At 48.3% G+C, this 19,997-nt stretch overlaps 1 protein-coding gene across 3 annotated transcripts in view; it reads left to right on the plus strand.

Moving 5' to 3' along the window:
* Window positions 1-19,997, plus strand: part of KDM1A (lysine demethylase 1A) — a 157,012-nt gene that overhangs the window by 117,838 nt on the left and 19,177 nt on the right. For all 3 annotated transcript variants that reach the window (XM_050932307.1, XM_050932305.1, XM_050932306.1), the window contains one exon: window positions 3,845-4,032. In XM_050932307.1, the coding sequence (XP_050788264.1) occupies window positions 3,845-4,032 (188 nt within the window). The remainder of the gene's footprint in view (window positions 1-3,844; window positions 4,033-19,997) is intronic.

The following is a 19,997-nucleotide window of genomic DNA, read 5'->3' on the forward strand; positions in this document are numbered from 1 at the left end:
TGCTGCGGATGCATGTGGGCGGCAGCCCCTGTGCACACCCCCAGCTCCCCCCTCGCCACACTCGGGCTCTGCGGCTCCCAGGAGCAGGCTCAGGGCTCTGCACCCAGGCGGCAGCGGCGGCTCACATGCCTGGGAGATGCAGAGCCTGAGCGCAGCGAAGGAGGAGCCGAGGGGGGCACATGGGGGCTGCCGCCCGCATGCATCTGCTGCAGCCTGCAGGAACATGGCTGCTCCCTGCTAGTGGCGCTGCCACCTTTGCAGGGCTGCTGCCCACCCTGCGCTGCGACGGCTCCTTCATAGCTGAGGCTCACCGCTTTTTGGCGCCCCCAACCACTTGCACCCTAGGCGACAGCCTAGTTTGCCTAGTGGTTGCACCGGCCCTATGTGTATGTGAGAGTGAGTGAATGTGAGCTAGCTGCTGGAGACATCTCAGAAACAGTGCACTATCTCTTTAAGAAAGGCACTTAAACACTCACTCTTCCTTGCAGCAGCTCCGAGTCCTGAGCCAGGCTGTGTCCCGTCTACCCTGCTCTGTGGAAATGTGGTACAGGGGCTGTGGAGGGATGGGGACACCCTGACACCTGCACCCTTCTCCCTGCCACTCCTTCACAGCTCCCAGGATGGAGCAACATGAGAGGAGTGACACCTGAACACATGCTGCCAGCTGTGCGTGCTCTGCTATCAGCTGGGTAGCACTTAAATCTCTCCTGCGCAGCCACTCAAGCATGCAATTTACAGGGACACAGCCACTTACTGGTTCGAATTGTACCCTGGAATGTCACACCAAGATCTCTGATCTCAGAGCTGTTCAGGGAGATCTTTGAAAATCCATCTCACGTGGCTCTTGAATCAAAGTTCTTTTTGGTTTCTAAAAGGACAAGTTCTGCTGCTGAAATTCGTTGCTGAGCTTTTCTGGTATCTTGGGGATGCCCTTTCCTTGTAGACAGGTTTGCCCATTGATCATTGTGACCCTTCTGATAACTACCATCACCTGCATCTCCCTCTCCCTTAATGCCGTCTTTAGAATGTGTCTTTAGGATCCTTAGCCAATGCTAATGATTCCTTGTCAAATTTTGGTTACAAAGGAGAGGGTAAGAATGATGTTGTGCAATCCAAGCATAATGATTCTAGGCTTATATAGTCTACTCCAGGGGCTCTCAAACTGGCGGTTGGGACCGCAGAGGGGGTCACAAGTTTATTGCATGGGGGGCTGCAAACTGTCAGCCTCCACCCGAAACTTTGCCTGCAGCATTTATAATGGCGTTAAATATATTAAAAAGTGTTTTTAATTTATAAGCACGGGGTTGCACTCAGAGGCTTGCAATGTGAAAGGGGTCACCGGTACAAATGTTTGAGAACCACTGGTCTACTCTGTAGTGACACAACGGGATGGAGAGAGTCAGTTATGTTTTTAAAAAAAAGTTTAATCTGATTTGAGACCACAAATAGTAAAATGCCTTGATCATAATATGGTTATTTCGTTATATATAAGAACATAAGAACGGCCATACTGGGTCAGACCAAAGGTCCATCTAGCCCAGTATCCTGTCTTCCGACAGTGGCCAATGCCAGATGCCTCAGAGGGAATGAACTGAACAGGTAATCATCAAGTGATCCGTTCCCTGTTGCCCATTCTCAGCTTCTGGCAAACGGAGGCTCGGGACACCATCCCTGCCCATCCTGGCTAATAGCCATTGATGAACCTATCCTCCATGAATTTATTTAGTTCTTTTTGAACCATGATGTCACGACAGAGTTGATATAGGATTGTTTGGGTGTTTTTAACTACATTTTTTACCTTAACATGATGGATTTCTTAATTTCATGGGATTCTAATGCTTGATTTCGGGACATTCCTGTAGTGTATTAATTACTGTTATATACAACGGTGACGCCCTTTTAGCACAGCTTGTATCCAGGAATAGAAAGAGAGTTAGGTTGGAAGAGAAATAAAATACATGGGAATATTGTTCTGTTTATGTACAGTGGCTAGCACAAAAGGAGTGCTGGTCCATACTGTTGTTAGTGTTGCTGGTCTTGGAGCTCCAGTGTTAGCTGCCCCAGCAGAGAGTGCAGCTTGCTGATTCAGCAGACTTTAGTGTTGTTCATAAAAGATGACGATGGGCTAGGTTTGTTGTTGAAGGCACTCAGCTAGGTTAATTGTCAGCAAAGCACAGCACTAGCACCCTGTGACTTTTCTTAATTTGTACGTTGATACAAACAAGTTATATATTACACTCCTAGATGTTAGTTACCACACTTACATTGTGTACCTGCTAGATCAGGGGCGGACAAACTTTTTGGCCTGAGGGCCACATCGGGTTTCCAAAATTGTATGGAGGGCCGGTTAGGGGAGGCTGTGTCTCCCCAAACAGCCAGGCATAGCCCAGTCCCCGCCTCCTATCCCCCCTCCTGCTTCTCACCCCCTGACAGCTCCCCCGGGACTCCTGCCCCATCCAACACCCCGTTCCTTGACGGGCCCCCTGGAACTCCTGCCCCATCCACCCCCCAGCCCCGCGCTCCCTGTTCCCTGACCACACCCATACCCCCCCACCCCTGACTGCCCCCTACCGCTCCATCCAACCCCCCCTCTCATTCCTGACTGCCCCCTGGGACCCCGCCTCATCCAACTCCCCTGTTCCCCGCCCTCTGACCGCCCTGACCCCTATCCACATCCCTGCCCCCTGACCACCGCCCCTGAACTCCCCTCCCTCTATCCAACTGCCCCTGTTCCCTGTCCCTTTACCACGCAGCACAGAGTGCTGGTGGCGTTACAGCTGCGCTGCCCAGAGTACCGGTTCAGGACGAGGCTCTGCAACTGTGCTGCCACGTTGTCCGGCCGCCCGGAATGCAGCACGCTGAGACTATGGGGATGGAGGAACAGCAGGGGAGGGGCCAGGAGCTCAGAGTCCGGGGGCTGTAGTTTCTCACCTCTGTGCTAGATCAAATAAAAAATACTCATCCATTATCCTGTCATCCCTTCTTTATCTTGACGAGGGGTTGGTGTGAGGTTGTACCATATCTTAGGAATGCGTTAAGTAAGCACTTGAGAGATCTGTGTTTTTGTACCATCCTCTTCTATCAGAAATGTGCTTACTTGGTTAGCTGACACCTATCTTGTTGCTATTCTGCCAGGGCCTACTCAGGTTCCTACGCCAAGTTATGCCTAGGACTCCAGAAAGGCTATTAAGTTCTTAGATTGGGCTCTGAGGAAACTAGAGTGATTAAAGAGAATTAAAGGAAGCCAGCTCAGCAGGCATAGATGCCACGCTCAGAAACTTCATCATTCTTAATACCCTAGACATCTCTTGCCTTGAATGTGGCAATCTCCCAGTCTGACCTTCCTGCATCTTCCACCTTGTCTAGTCTTCATAAAATGTTGTAGCTGAAATATTTTCCTGTGTCACTGCTCTGCCCATATTATTCCCCTTCTCGAATTTCCGTTGGTATCCTCTCTCCATTTGCACCAAGATTAAGCAGTTTCCCATATCTTTGCAGAGCTATGGGGCAGGGAATGTCTTCATATGTATTTGCTCGGGATGCACTGCAGTGGGGGCCTTAGTACTGACTGTTATCTCTAAGCACTACGGTAATACAAGGACTGTTCAGTTTTGAATATTGAATTATATTGACTATTGAATTCTTTGAATCCTGTTAATGTTGCAGATCAAGCACTCAAAAATTAGACCATTCCAGAGTTAAGGTTTTCTGTGCAACCTAAATTCTGTCCCACTGTGCAAATGCATTATGATAAATCTCCTAAGTATATGATCATGCACTGTTTTTTCCACAGGACCCTAGCTTATTAAATGTCTAAATCCCTGCTTTTCCTTACCTTTACCAGGATGCGAAGTGATAGCTGTGAACACCCGCTCCACTAGCCAGACTTTTATTTATAAATGTGATGCTGTCCTGTGCACTCTTCCCTTGGGAGTGTTGAAACAGCAACCACCTGCTGTACAGTTTGTGCCTCCTCTTCCTGAATGGAAAACGTCTGCTGTGCAGAGAATGGGATTTGGCAATCTTAACAAGGTAACTTGACAAGGAGGGGAAAAGCAGTAGAGGAATGAGTACGATAAATAGATTCTGGAATGCATGATGCTAAGCTGGAGAGCAGGTCCCTCCTCTTTCTTTCTAGCACCCCATTCTTTGAATTGTGTGAAGAGCCATTTGTGTGCAAAATGAGCTTGACTTAGGAACACATCTATAAAAGGGGACCCACGCAAATTCTACCTTTTCCGTTTCTACTATAGGAACTGGAATCTCCCTTAACCTTCTTAAGGTATTTCTCCTCTTTACTGTGTAGCTCTGTAGTGTGCTTCTGGGTACCAAGTGGCATCATAAGTGCAGCACTGAAGCAAAGAACCTCAGTTTAGATCTGTTGAACACCTGTTGGTACACATCAGCCTCACTATACTTTGATTGTGATCTGGATTGGAAGAACAGCTCTTTAGGAGGATAGTTTAGGCCCATGCTGATTAAATCCTTGGTCTCCGTGAGACTGCCAAACGAAATGCCAATCAGTGGTGGTTCTTTTGTGTGATGGTCCCTGTGTATATTCCACATGTGGGAGCTCATGCACCTGAGTCTGAAAGTTTCCTCCAAGCAATGTCTGTTGACTCACGTGTGCAGTGTTTTTCCTCATGTTTCTTACCCAGGATATAAGGCACAGTGCAGGTCAATGCCACCGCAGTTCCTTATTACCACCCCATGGCCTGAGTTGGAACCCCTATTCCTCCTTCGCTCTCATTTCATTAAGAAAGTTGTTCTGTATACCTGTGTAAATACTTTTCCATAGTTAGTATAGAACCCCTCCCCAGTTGAGGGGAAGAACTCCTCGCTACCTGAGGACCAGGTCCAAGGTCCCGGGCTTCAAGAACTGTGTGTCCTGCCATTGTTCCTTTTCCATCAGTAACAAGCATCAATGATGCCTCTACTGTCCGGGTGAGGTGAACATCTCGGCAAAGGATGGCACTTGTAAGTCCTTCCTGCCCAGGCTACAGAGGTTTATGAGATCCTGGACTCAGTCTGATCCTGACCAAGGATACCCCCCTGGACAATGGCGTCTGCTGACTGGTAGTACCCCTTTTAGCATGAGCCATGATGCGGCTTTATCGGCACAGAAGCCCAAGGACAATCTCCACCCCACCCAAGTAAGAAACTATATCTCACAGGCATAAGAATAGATCCCCACAGCAGACTGCTCATAAGAGACGTGTTTCCTCCCTGAGCTGTGCCAGGTCTGGTGAGATGTGGCATGTGGATCCCATGTATCATTGCTAAAGGCCTCCCAACTGGAAGGTAAGCTAAAGAAGAAGCGGGATTCATCAGTACCAGTGTGGAGACATATGGAGCTCCCAACTACGAGTGCGGCCCCACGTGGTCTATGGGTGCCACCATGTCAATCCTCAGACCAGCCTGCTCCGACAGCCAAACTGGGTCCCTCTGTATTCTCAATGGTAACCCCATCGACTCTGGGATGTGCGGAGACATTCCTGACTGAAAGAGGTGTTCCTGCCTTACGCATAGTCTCTGTTCCTGTCTCGCTCATCCATTCTCTGAGACATTCCTATGCCTGAGGATGAACTGTTACTCCTGTTGCAGGAGAGCCCCCTTTCCCAGCCATTGGATTGGGGCTCCCAGTACTTCCGTTTCCAGTGGACCCATCATCTGACTGAGAGGTGTCCCAGGACATAGCCCTGCCAGCGTCTCTGCCACAGCTCAGGAGCCCAGAGAGAGAGGCAACGCAAACTTATCTGCCTGGCTATAACCAGCCCCAGGGAAGCATGAGGTCTTCTGAGACTGATGGAATCCTCTTTCTGGCCCTACTGAAGTCCCTGGGACCCACACCATAGCTGTCCGGCACCATCGCAGGGATCTTATTGTTCCTCCACTGCTCACAGCCAGCTCAACTGGTATATGACAAGGAAGATATGGAATTGGTACTGCCACTGGAGCCTCCTCATTGCCAGATGAGGTAGTCATCCCTTTGCCACCCTCTCTGCTGGATAACCACCAGCAATACCAAGAACTGGTAGCCATGCATGCAGCAATCTACAAATTCCACTGGAGGGGGTCCAGTATCCCCAATGTCTTCTCCTGGATATCCTTCAGCCACAGGGACCATCCAGAGTGGACCTTCCTGTAAATGAGGCCATATTGGAAGAGGCCAGAATGGTTTGGCGCACACCCGATCATGTGACCCCCCCCCACCCCATGCCAGCCAAAGGAACTAATTTCCTGTTTATGCACCCAGCCCCTAATTCACTGGTGGCACAAACAGTTGTGGAGCAGGCTTGACAACACCCACAAAAGTCTACCCCTCTAGACGAGTTGAAAATGTTGACCCTCTTAGGCAGGAAGGTCTTTTCCTCTGTGGAGTTGCAGTTTCATGTAGCCAACTACCAGGCGCTGTTGGCTAAGTATGATTTCAACACCTACAGCAGGCTGGCAGAGTTTAAGGACAAGCTCCACCCACAAACTAACTCTGATGCCACCTACTTTGTCTCCTATCATCTTTAGTGGCCATCTTAACCTCTTTGCCCACAGTTGGGGCAAGATCCACATGGACACATGGGTGCTGGAGATTATCCACCATAGATACTCCATAGTTTGTTTCCTATCTTATCACCTTCCCTCCTGACCCCCTTCAGGGGACCTCTCCCTCCAATTTATTTTCTAGCAGGAAGCAGAGCCCTTGCTCCTCAAGGGTGCTATAGAGTGTGTCCTTCCTCAATACCAGAGGAGATGCTTCTACTAACCATATTTCTTCATTCCCAAAAAAGGCAGAGGCCCATCCTGAATCTTTGTCAGCTAAATATATTAATTGGAAAGCAGTAATTCCGGATGGCCACTCGGGCATCGATAATTCCCTCCCTTCTGGAGGGAGTATGGTTTGTGGCTCTCAGCATGAAAGACACATACTTCCATGTGGACATCCAGCCGTCTCACAGGAAGTTCTTCTGATTTAAGGTGGGGCAACAACGCTGACAGTTTCGCATCTCCCCCCTTTTGGCCTAGCAACAGTACCAAGGGCCTTTATGAAGGTGTTCGCAGTTGTAGTGGCACAGATGAGATGCCGGGACGTATAGTATTCCTGTACCTGGATGACTAACTTCTAATGGAACAATTGAAGCAAGAAGTCCTTGTGATTCAGTCTCTTCAACACCTCCTTTCCTTCTTAGGAGTCTGTTTTATCACCCATGCAGATGATAAACTTTATAGGGACAAGGCTGGACTCAGTCTCTACACAAGCCTTCCTTCCGGTGGACCAGTTCTCCACGATGACCACCCTGATTGCCCACATTGCCACTTTTTCTTGGAGCACATGGCCACCTGCACCTGCATGACATCGCTTGCGAGACTTCACCTGAAGCACCTACAAGCCTGGCTTAATTCAACCTACAACCCAACCAGGGGACCACATTGACTTCAGGGTCACTGTTCCCTCAGACATTCTGGCCCCTTTCACTTGGTGGTCCAATCTGACCGAGGTCATAACTGAGACGCCTTTCAGCCCTTCCATACTGAGGGCTACTATCATTATGGACACCTCTCTTACAGGATGGGGTGCCCATCTGGACCACACTGTGCAAGGTGAATGAATGCCCTGGGATGCCATGCTACACATAAACGTCCTGGAACTCAAAGCAGTTCATCTCACCTGCAAAGCCTGCCTTCCTCTTATACCAGTGGTTTTAAAACTTTGTGTTGGTGACCCCTTTCACGCGGCAAGCCTCTCAGTAGGACCCCCTTATAAATTAAAAATGAGGGGATGGGATTTAATTTAATGGAGGCTTGGGGCTGTCGGCTCCTGGATCTGAAACCCCCATGTAACCACTTTGCGACCCTCAGTTTGAAAACCCCTGCCTTATACTCTCATTCCACATGCAGATCCTATTGGACAACATTAACAAGCAGGGAGAGCAACATCTTATTCCCCCTGCTCCAAGGCAGTCCAGCTGTGGAACTGGTGTGTCAGAACAAGTTAAACTACAGCGCTACTGCTTGAAGGAGACTGTAGGTAGTGACTCCCAGGGTGATGCTCTCCTTTTTTTCTGGACAGGTGACCTTCGATATACCTTTTTTCTGATTCCCCTTCTGCCTCACTTTCTCCTGAAAGTTCACTGAGATGGGGCCACGATCATTCTCATAGCACCTTACTGACCCCGGCAGTTCTGAATCATAGACTATCAGGGTTGGAAGGGACCTCAGGAGGTCATCTAGTCCAACCCCCTGCTCAAAGCAGGACCAATCCCCAACTAAATCATACCAGCCAGGGCATTCTCAAGCCTGACCTTAAAAACCTCCAAGGAAGGAGATTCCACCACGTCCGTAGGTAACCCATTCCAGTGCTTCACCACCTTCCTAGTGAAAAAGTTTTTCCGAACATCCAACCTAAACCTCCCCCACCGCAACTTGAGACCATTACTCCTTGTTCTATCATCTGCTATGACTGAGAACAGTCTAGATCCATCCTCTTTGGAACCCCCTTTCAGGTAGTTGAAAGCAGCTATCAAATCCCCCCTCTTTCTTCTCTTCTCCAGACTAAACAATCCCAGTTCCCTCAGCCTCTCCTCGTAAGTCATATGCTCCAGCCCCTTAATCATTTTTGTTGCCCTCCGCTGGACTCTTTCCAATTTTGCCACATCCTTCTTGTAGTGTGGGGCCCAAAACTGAACACAGTACTCCAGATGAGGCCTCACCAATGTTGAATAGAGGGGAATGATTATGTCTCTTGATCTACTGGCAATGCCTCTACTTATACAGCCCAAAATGCCGTTAGCCTTCTTGGCAACAAGGGCACACTGTTGACTCATATCCAGCTTCTCGTCCACTGTAACCCGTAGGTCCTTTTCTGCAGAACTGCTTCCTAGCCACTCGGTCCCTAGTCTGTAGCAGTGCATGGGATTCTTCCATCCTAAGTGCAGGACTCTGCACTTGTCCTTGTTGAACCTCATCAGATTTCTTTCGGCCCAATCCTCTAATTTGTCTAGGTCCCTCTGTATCCTATCCCTACCCTCCAGGGTATCTACCACTTCTCCCAGTTTAGTGTCATCTGCAGACTTGCTGAGGGTCCAGTCCACGCAATCTTCCAGATCATTAATGAAGATATTGAACAAAACTGGCCCCAGGACCGACCCTTGGGGCACTCCGCTTGATAGTGGGTGCCAACTGGACATGGAGCCACTGATCACTACCCATTGAGCCCGAAAATCTAGCCAGCTGTCTATCGACCTGTGATGAGGTTGGGACTCACCACCGCAGCGCCTCCCGCTGGCACATCTGGGAATTAGCTCTCTCCTCTGTGGGGTGCCCTCTGCTGGTGGTGTCCCATCCATCGTCTGCTCCCATGTTGGTGTCCAGACCCGCATTGCTCCCCGCTTGGCGGCGTCCCCTTCAGGACACTGCCCTCGTCTCACCCCCTTCCAGAGGTCTGATGTTATCAGCAGTCCTCCTTCTGCACCTATTCTAGTGGCCGACTGCAGTTTCAAAGTCTAGCCCCTTTGTCACAGGGACCAGCCACAGCCTGTGTCAGGCCACACTCCTCCTCAGCCAGATGTAGTACAAAGGGGAAGTGGGGGACCCAGGCCCACCTGTTACCATGGCTCCCGACTCACGGACCCCCTAGGGGCAGCATCCCTGCCCTCCTCTGCTCCCCTTGTCAGATTTCTGTCCCTGGGCTGCTTCCCCTTTGGCCCTGTGTACCCGCTTGGCCCTTTGTAGCAAGGCCTGCAGCCTGGGCTTTTCCTCGGCTGGAGCTCCCCGGCTCCTTCTGCCCTTCCTCAGCACTGCTCTGTCCAACGTGCTTCCTTTCAGCCCAGGAGCCAGTCCTCCTCCCTTGGCAGTGAGAGAGAGACCGCCTTTCTTCCTGCTAGGCAGTCTTTATATAGGGCCTAACCTGGCCCTGCCTGGCTCCTAACAGGCTTGCGCAGCCTCAAAGGCCTGTTCCAACCTTTTTCTCAGGGGGTGGGGCACCGCCACACCACACCACCTTGTAGTCCATTCATCCATCCCATACTACTTAAACTTGCTGGCAAGAATACTAGAGGAGACCGTATCAAAAGCTTTGGTAAAGTCAAGAAATAACACATCCACTGCTTTCCCCTCATCCACAGACCCAGTTATCTCATCATAGAAGGCAGTTAGGTTAGTCAGGCATGACTTGCACTTGGTGAATCCATGCTGACTGTTCCTGATCACTTTCCTCTCCTCAAGTGCTTCAGATTTGATTCCTTGAGGACCTGCTCCATGATTTTTTCAGGAACTGAGGTGAGACTGACTGGCCTGTAGTTCTCCGGATCCTCCTCCTTCCCTTTTTTAAAGATGGGCATTATATTAGCCTTTTTCCAGTCATCCGGGACCTCTCCCGATTGCCATGAGTTTTCAAAGATAATGGCCAGTGGCTCTGCAACACCCACCAACTCCTTTAGCACCCTCGGATGCAGCACATCTGGCCTCATGGACTTGTGCTCATCCAGTTTTTCTAAATAGTCCTGAACCACTTCTTTCTCCACAGAGGGCTGGTCACCTCCTCCCCATGATGTGCTGCCCATTGCAGTAGTCTTAGGGAGCTGACCTTGTTCGTGAACAGAGGGAAACAAAAGCATCGAGTATATTAGCTTTTTCCACATCCTCTGTCACTAGGTTGCCTCCCTCATTCAGTAAGGGGCCCACACTTTCCTTGACTTTCTTCTTGTTGCTAACATACCTGAAGAAACCCTTCTTGTTACTCTTAACATCTCTTACTAGCTGCAACTCCCAAGTGTGATTTGGCCTTCCTGATTTCACTCCTGCATGCCTGAGCAATACTTTTATACTCCTCCCTGGTCATTTGTCCAATCTTCCTCTTCTTGTAAGCTTCCTTTTTGTGTTTAAGATCAGCAAGGATTTCACTGTTAAGCCAAGCTGGTTGCCTGCCATATTTATTATTCTTTCTACACATCTACAAATCTCAGACCTCCTGAAGCTCTCCACCGAACCACTGGTCAGGCACTGGTCATTCCTGGAGCTTCTCTCACAGGACCAAAGGGAGACTCAGGCATCCCAGTCCGAACTCCCTTCACCTCACGGCCTGGTGTTTGGATGGGAATCTAACATAGAACATGCTTGTTCAGCCCTGGTCCAATGGATCCTTAACCAGAGCAGGAAAGAGTCCACCAGAACATGCTGTTGGGCAAAGCGGTGCCATTTCTTGGAGTGGGTGCACTGCCATCACCTTTCTCTTAACTGGGATGGTCACCATGTCATCTTCAGTTACCTCCTTACCCTGAAAACATCAGGCTTAGCCATAGGTTCCCTGCATGTGCACCTAGCAGCACTTAGTGCTTCCTTCCCCCACTGGAGGGACGCTCTCTCTTCCCATACCCAACAATGGCATGCTTTATGAAAGGCTTGGTCAGGACTTCCCCACCTGCTGTCAAACCTGTGCCACAGTGGGATCTTAACCTTGTCCTCTCAGCTGTCACAGGACCACCCTTGAAACCTATGGCAACCTTTACATGACCCACTTTTCCATGAAAGTTGCACTCCTACTAGCCATCACTTTGGCCAGGGAAGTCACTGAACTAACGACCATGATGGCAGACCCTCCCTATACAGTTTTGCACAAGGAGAAGGTTTCACTGTGGCTACACTCCAAATTCCTACCCAGGGTTGTGTTCGGATTCCATCTCAACCAATCAATCCACTTACCTGTATTCTTTCTGAAACCACATGCCTCTTCTAACCTGCACTCCCTTGACGTCAGACATGCCCTAGCATTCTGCCTGCAAAGAACGTGGCCCTTTAAAAAGTCTGAGACTTTGGTGCCATGGCAGAAAGATCAAGGAGCCAAGCCATATCCTCACAAAGGATCCCTAAGTGGGTCTCAGGCTGCATACTTAATGCTACAAGATATCAATCCTCCTGAGGATGTTACAGCTCACTCTACCTGGGCATAGGCCGCTTCCATGGCTGTTATCGGCCATTCTATTGCAGGACGATTGCAAATAATAATAATAATAATAATAATAGGAGATATACCAATCTCCTAGAACTGGAAGGGACCTTGAAAGGTCATTGAGTCCAGCCCCCTGCCTTCACTAGCAGGACCAATTTTTGACCCAGATCCCTAAGTGGCCCCCTCAAGGATTGAACTCACAACCCTGGGTTTAGCAGGCCAATGCTCAAACCACTGAGCTCTCTCTCCCCCCCACAGCTCTCTCTCCCCCGTACTCATTTACAGCACACTATGCCCAAGCAGCCATATCATGGATGCAGCAGTGGGATGGGACATCTTGCAAATTGCTCTGCCATCAGCCTCTTCACATCCACCACCACAAGGAAACTAAGACCCTATCACGGACTGTGAAATCTGGTCTCCCCAATGAAATCTGGTCTTTTGTGTGCTTTTATCCTATACAGATTTCATGTGGGAGAACAGAATTTCTCAGTTGGAGTTCCTGACCCAAAGGGAAATTGCAGCTGGGTAATGGTATTGCCACCCTTACTTTTGCACTGCCTTCAGATCTGGGCAGCTGGAGAGAGATGGCTGTTGGCCAGGTGCCCAGCCCTGAAGGCAGCATCCCCCCAGCACAGAAGTAAGCATGGCAATACCATACCATGCTTTCCTTACTTCTGTACTGCTGCTGGCGGCACCTCTGCTTGAAGAGCTGGGTTCCCTGTCAGCAGCCACTGCTCTTCAGCTGCTCAGCTCTGAAGGCAGCGCCGCCACCAGCAGCAGTGCAGAAGTAAGGGTAGCAGTACCACAACCCCCTTTAAAATAACCTTGCAACACTTCCCCTCCACTCCCCACAACTCCTTTTTGGATCAGGATTCTTACAATTACAACACCATGAAATTTCAGATTTAAATAGCTGAAATCGAGAAATTTACAATTTTATAAATCCTATGACCATGAAATTGACCAAAATGGACCGTGAATTTGGTATGGTCCTACTGATCACTGCTCTCAAGGCGTCTCTGTGGAACCATCACTCAAAGAAGAAAAGGAGGTTACGTACAGTAGCTGGAGGTTCTTTGAGATGTGTGGTTCCTATCTGTATTCCACTACCCACTCTCCTTCCCCTCTGCTTCAGACTTGGTTACATTGCAGTAAGAGGGGAACTAGAGTGGCATCAACATGCACCGCTCCTTATACCCTCAGCTGGAAGCACAAGGAAAGACACTACGCATGTGCTGGACAGTGGACACTGTGTGGAGGAAACTTCCCAGACTCAGGCATATAGTGCACGTGTGTGCCCACATTTGGACTATAGTTAGGGACCACACATCTTGAAGAACCTCCAATTACAGTAAGTAATCTCTTTTAGATGGAGATTTTTCAAATGTACCTAACTGATTTGGGGGCGTATATTCAATTGGCATGTTCTACATAGGCCACTTAACAGCGAGTTTGAACAGGTGAGGTAAGATGACAGTCTCTGTATCTCATTGCAGTGAAAATTACTCCTGGAGGAATTCTGCAACTAAAAATTATGCTCACATTTTAAAATTCTGCATATTTTATTTGTCAAAATAACACAATATAATCACTTTAGTTTCAATTATTTTGGTAATTTTATTTCAAAATACCTGTCAACAAGTATGTCAGCAATATAGATAACAAAAAAGATCCCCCAGGAGTAGAGAGTTAAAGAAACCCCTATGGTAACAGTTGTCAACCAGCGGTCTGGGATCCCTGTGGGGCTGTGAACCGGTTTCAGGGAGTCTACCAAGCAGGGCTGACGTTAGACTTGCCGGGGTCCGGGGTGCAAAGTCAAAGCCCCGCTGTGTGGGCAGAAGCCTAGGGCCCCAAGCCCCACCACACAGGGCTGAAGCAGAAGCCTGACCAACTTAACTTCACGGGGTCCCCTTTGGCATGGGACTGCTGACAATTGCCATGCTTGCTACCCCCAAACACCAGCCCTGGCTTTTATACGCAGAAAACTGGTTGTTGTGGCATGGGTGGGCCATGGAGTTTTTATAGCATGTTAGGGGTGCCCCGGAAAGAAAAAGGTTGAGAACACCTGGACCCTGCTCCCTCCAGAACCTCACCACGGGTTACCCCCAAGCCTGGCACCTCGCTCCCCCCAGAGCCCCGTTCTCAGCTCCTTCACTGTCCCGCCAGGTGACGCAGTGTGGTGTGGCCCTGCCCTTCCTCGCCCTTTGCCAGAGCTGGGTCTCAACGGGCCCTCTCCTGTCGCCAGGAAAATGAGGATCAAGCTGGGCATGCAGAGCCTGCATCCCCACTGGGCTGGGCACTCCACTCACTGCGAGCTGGGTTCTGCAGAGCTCAGCGGCCCCTAGTGGCAACCAGTAGCTCTGCAGCCCCGAATCTGCAGGGGAAACATGGAAATCTGCATAAATTCTGCGTTGCGCAGTGGTGCAGAATTCCCCCAGGAGTAGCAGATGCATCTCTGTAATGGGAAAATTAAAACTTAATTGTGATCCTTTAAAATGTTTCCAGGACATTGTAGAATGTGGAAAAAATAAGTGAGGCCTTTTCATACTGAAGGATCCCCAATGAATTTCAAATTTGTTTTTCCTCTCCTATCCTGGACAGATCACAGCTGGAAGGCAGAGGATCTTCCACCATGTTCCTGTGCTGTGTTTGGACAAAAGATAGTTGTCTGTCCCCATTTTTGGCCACAATCATGCATTTTGCTCATCTGCAGGGATTCAGGCTCACTCAGTAATTTTAATGCCTCTCAAATGCTCTAATCTGGAATCACGCCATTACTGCTTTGGGCTGAAAGCTGTTAAATTGTGACGAGAGGATATGAACAACGCCAGTGAGCATTTACTCTTGCTGAAACTCTAACATACACAGTCCAGAGGGATTGGGAGAGAAGGTGTGATTTAAAAAAAGAGGTGAGGCAGGCCTAGCAGGTTGCACTGCATACCGAATAGGGTCCCTGGTATTGACTGACTGTCCTGAATCTTAGTCAGAACTGAAAAGACCTAGTTAGGTGTCTTTTGCCTCTCGGCTGTTGTGGAATTGTTCGCTATGTTATGCTTGCTCCCTGTCTTGTTTTAAATGTCTCAGGTTTTATTCTACAACCTAATTGATCTCCCTAAATCTAGATGTTTGTTGACTTTTAAAATTTCTGCAGACTTAATTTAATGACTGTAATTGCTAATTATATCTCCTTGTATTACCACAATAATTTCTCTGCCTTCTTGGTGTTTTCATCCTTCTAGTATTTGAAGACTCTTACCTTTTGTGTCCCTCCCCCCTTTTACCTTAATAATCAATTAGCTAAATACACAAGGTTTGGCTATTTTAAACATTCATCTCTAGTCTCTCCTTCAAGTCGCCTGATAATTGTTGTTGCTCTTTCTCTGAACTCCCTCTGATTTGTCAATATCTTTTTGGTAAAGTGATGTCCAGAATTGGGTGCAATTTTTGAGGCAATCATGCCAGAGCAGTACACACAGGACATAGGGAGTTTTACATCCCTATCCTGTGCTATTTGTGTGTGCAGACCCATTGATATAGCCTTTTTTTTTTTTGGGGGGGGGGGGCTGTTATGTACCATTGGAGAGACACATTTACTTTGCTGTATCTCTGCCCCAGATCTCTGACAGAAATTACTACTTTCCTTGAGTGTGTGTTTCAGATAAATTTTCCCTAAATATATTTATCTGCATTTTTCCAAGCTGCATGTTTTTTTAAATTTTCTGTCCATATTTCAGACCTCTCTGTCATTTTGCATTATTTGTCCTCATTGGTGTTTGCATTTACTCCCAATGTAATATCAGCTGTGAATTTAATTACTGTATTGTTGACTTCCTCTTCTACACTATCATGGAAGATAATCTAGTGTTCAATACTGCCTTCATCCAATCTCTAATTCACTATTTTTCAATGCTTTTGTTGTCTCTCCAGCCAATACCAGTCAACATTGTTCAATGCAAGACTATGAAAATCAATTTTAAGAGCTGTCTTTCAAAATATAAAATTAAATACCTTACTAAATTTCAAATATAATAACTGCTTTCCTTTCATCTTCTAATTTAGTAATTATTTGGCAAGATCTGTTCTGAACAAAATCTCACAGTGCTGTTTATTCTCTAAATATTTAGGCCTAGTGATTTGGGGTACCTCAATTTTTGGGCAAAAAACTTAAGATGCCTTAGAGGAGCCTGATTTTTCAGACAGCACTGACCACCCATCCTCTGAAGTAGTATTGGAGTGACACTTGTGCCCATTGGACCACCTCCCCCCTATAGGGGACTGCCTTCCTGTTATCCAGCAGGCTTGGAAACTGACCACCATGGAAAAGTGGGTCATGGAGGTCATAACATCTGACTATACCATCCATTTTACATCATGCCTTCTCACCCCCACCTCCTTCCCCATCCCTCTTCAGGACCTGTCTCACGAGCTTGTGTTGAGACAACAGTTTGACTCTCTCCTCCAGCTAGAAGCGATAGAACTGATCCCTTCCCCCAACAAGGCAAGAGGTTCTACTCAAAGTATTTCCTGGTGCCAAAGAAGGAGGGAGGCCTATCTTAGATCTAAGATACTTCAAGCACGTGAAGCCTCAAAAGTTCAGGATGGTGACTCTGGCAACTGTAATTCTCTTATTGGAGGAAGGGAATTGGTTTTCAGCCCTGACTTACAAAATGCCTGTTTTCATATATCGATTAAACCCATCACACAAGAAATACCTACACTTCATCGTAGGCCTGGATAATTTCCAATACCTTCTTAGTTGCCCTCACCACTTCTTGTAGAGTTGGGTAAATTGGGGCCTTAATGGCAGACCTCTCCTCCCCCCTTTATGGTATTCTTCAAGAATAAAGTCTCCTTATATCCTAAATTCTTACAGAAATTTCTGTAGGATTTCCACCTTAATCAATCCATCCATCTACCAGTATATTTTCTGAAACCTCATAATTCTCAGCAGGAATCCTATTTCCATACCCTGGTTGTTAGAAGAGCTTTGGCCTTCTATTCAGATAGGACCAGGCAATTTGAAGATCGCCTAGGCTCTTCATCTCCATCATAGATAGAGGCTGGGGATTATCTTTCTCTACTTAGAGACTGTCAGAATGGATATCTGGTTGAATTGTCACTTTTTATGAGATCACAGGTGCTCAACCCCCACATGTGGTGATAGGACATTTGGCCAGATCTCAGGCAACATATTACAGCATTACTGAAGAATGTAACAATTTCTGAAATACATAGGGCCGCTACCTGGGTTTCTATAAATATCTTTACCCAACTTTATGCCCTTATCCAGGCTGCCAGATCCAATGCGACCCTCTGTTCTGCAGTATTATCTTTAGTTCTGGACTTTGTTCTGAAGCTCCCTCCTCCTTCTGTCAGAATACTGCTTGGAAATCCCCTGAGGTGGAGCACCCATAGGACACTACTAGAGGAAGAGGAGGTTTCTTACCTTGTGCTCTATCTGTGGTTCTCTGAGATGTGTGTCCTTATGAGTGCTCCACTCCCGTCTTCCTTCCCCTCCACTTTAGAGCATTCACTAAGGGATGTTGGGGTAGAGAAGGAACTGAGAGTGGTTTTCCTACGTACTCCTATATAAAACCTCGGTGTCTGACAGGAGGATGCTTAGGTTGCATGTATGGGGTAAATAGATGCTGCTACCTGAAAATGTCTGATCAAGGCATGAGAGGCACATGCACACCTGAAGTGGAGCACTCACAGGAAGAAAAGCAGTTACTGTACAAGGTGAATAACCTCTTCTTGCGGGGAAGGTCTATGGCCTGTATTATAGAGGATTTTCCCAAAGGGACCTTCTGGCTTTGTAATCTATAAATTAAAACCAAATTGAAACACTGCTTTAAAGGGACACACAGTTCTGGGGGACAGCACACAACAAATGAGCAGGAGGCTCCAAGTCACTCTGCCTCTTCTTGTTCTTCTCTCTTCCAGTGTTTAGGGGTTCACACTTATCAGATGTGTTAGCTCGCAGAAGCTGGGCTCCCAAGTGCAATTGTTCTCACTGCTCTGAACTTGGCCCAGGGAGGGGAATGGCATCTCAGAGCCTGGCTGTGCAGGTACAGAGAGGAACGTATGCTGGCGATCCCAGTTCTTCACGTGCTTGCTCATGTTGATTCCATGGTAGGTGTGCACATGCCAACGTGCACAGTCATCGGATTTTTTTTGCCTTAGCAGTATCCGTAGGGCCAGCTTTGGCCCCTCTGGAGTCCTGCACTCATGTACCAGTATGTGAGGCGCTGCCAGCCCTGTGCCTTGTCAGTTCCTTTTTACTGCTTGTGACGGTTGTCAGGGTATCTTTTCTCTTGTATCTGCAAGTGCGATAGCGTTTTTTTCTTCATTACTGACTGTTCTCTTGTACATAGTTTATTTTAGTTAATAAGTAATGTGTGTTAGAGTTGCAAAGAAATTAGACCTTTTGGGGAGAAAGGTTTACTCAACAGCCAGTATCCAGCTCTGGGTGTCAAACCATCAGGCCCTGTTGGGGAGATACAATTTTAATTTGTGGGACTCCCTCAATAAGTTCAAGGACTCACTTCTACAGGACCTCAGTGTGCATCCATTCTGGAGAAGGGCAAGGCAGGGGCTAGAGGCTCTCTCCAGTTGCCGTGGGTTGCGGCTGACTCATCAGCCAGAGTTGTATCCTCTGCTGTGGTCATGAAGCGCCATTCGTGGCTACAATCCCTGGGGCTCTCTCAGGAGATGCAGTTGTCCATTCAGGACCTCCCGTTCAAAGGGAATGCTCTCTTCTCAGAGCAGACTGATGCTAGGCTGCACTGTCTGAAGGACTTTCAGGCCAAGTTACGTTCACTGGGCCTTTACAAGCCGCAAACTGTTAGGAATCAGTACCGGCCACCTCCACCGCCCAGATCTTCGGGGCCACTGCAACAAGGCACCAGTAGGAGAAAGGAATGGGATAAAGGGTTTAAACGCAGTTGTCGTGCTTCATCCTCCTCGCCTGCCCAGTCTGGTCCTGGATGACACCCAGGGGGTCCACAGCAGGCATTTTGATGGTGCGCTTGAGAACAGTGGCCCACTTGAACTTCAGAATCACACACACATCCACCCTCAATTTGGTTTTGAACCGGTTGTGTCCCTTCCTGGCTGCATGGACCTGATTGACATCAGATTGTTGGGTGCTCAACACAATAGCATTGGAAGGAGTTCCCTTTGGTGATTTTGGTCTCCAATGCTTCAGAGCTGGTGTGAGGAGCTCGCCTCTGCACGCAAGGTCGCTGGTCGCAGGAGGATAGCTCTCTACACATAAACATCAGGGAGCTCAAGGCGATACTCTTGGCCTGTCATGCATTCCTCCTCCACCTGATGGGCAAGGTGGTTCAAATACTAAACAGACAATACCTGTGCAGTATCAACAAGTAAGGCAGAGCTTGCTCATCAGCCCTTTGCCAAGAGGCTGTCTGGTTATGGGGCTTCTGTGTGCAGCATGCCATTCGTTTGGTGGCCTTGCGCCTCCCAAGGGCCAGGAACGTGCTAGCAGATCACCTCAGCAGGACCTTCTCATCTCACTGCAAGATGTCACTTCACCTGGAAGTGGGCAGCGTGATCTTCCAGAGGCCGGGGGACTCCCCAGGTGGACCTATTCATGTCCAGACAGAACAGGAAGTGCCACAACTTCTGCTCAATTGTTGGACTCAACAGAGGCTCCCTTTCCAATGCATTCTTGCTCCCATGGTCAGAGGCACTGCGGTATGCCTTCCCACCAGTACTGCTGGTTCAGAATCCTTTTGAAGATGAAGTGAGACAAGATGAAGGTAATCCTGTTAGCACCAGCATGGCCCTGCCAGCACTGATTTAGGAAGCTGTGGCGCACTCAGTAGTGGAACCTATAGAACTACCACTCTAGCCGGACTTGCTCTCCCAGAACTGTGGCCGACTGCTGTATCCGAACCTCGCAGCCCTGCACCTGACGGTATGTCTGTTGCATGGTTAAATCCAGAAGAGCAAGCATGCCTAGTACAGCTTTAGCAGGTCCTGATGGGTAGCAGAAAACCCTCTACCAGGGCAATCTACGTAGCCAAAGGCA

Source organism: Gopherus flavomarginatus, chromosome 22 (genome assembly GCF_025201925.1).
Source record: "Gopherus flavomarginatus isolate rGopFla2 chromosome 22, rGopFla2.mat.asm, whole genome shotgun sequence".
Taxonomy (NCBI): domain Eukaryota; kingdom Metazoa; phylum Chordata; order Testudines; family Testudinidae; genus Gopherus; species Gopherus flavomarginatus.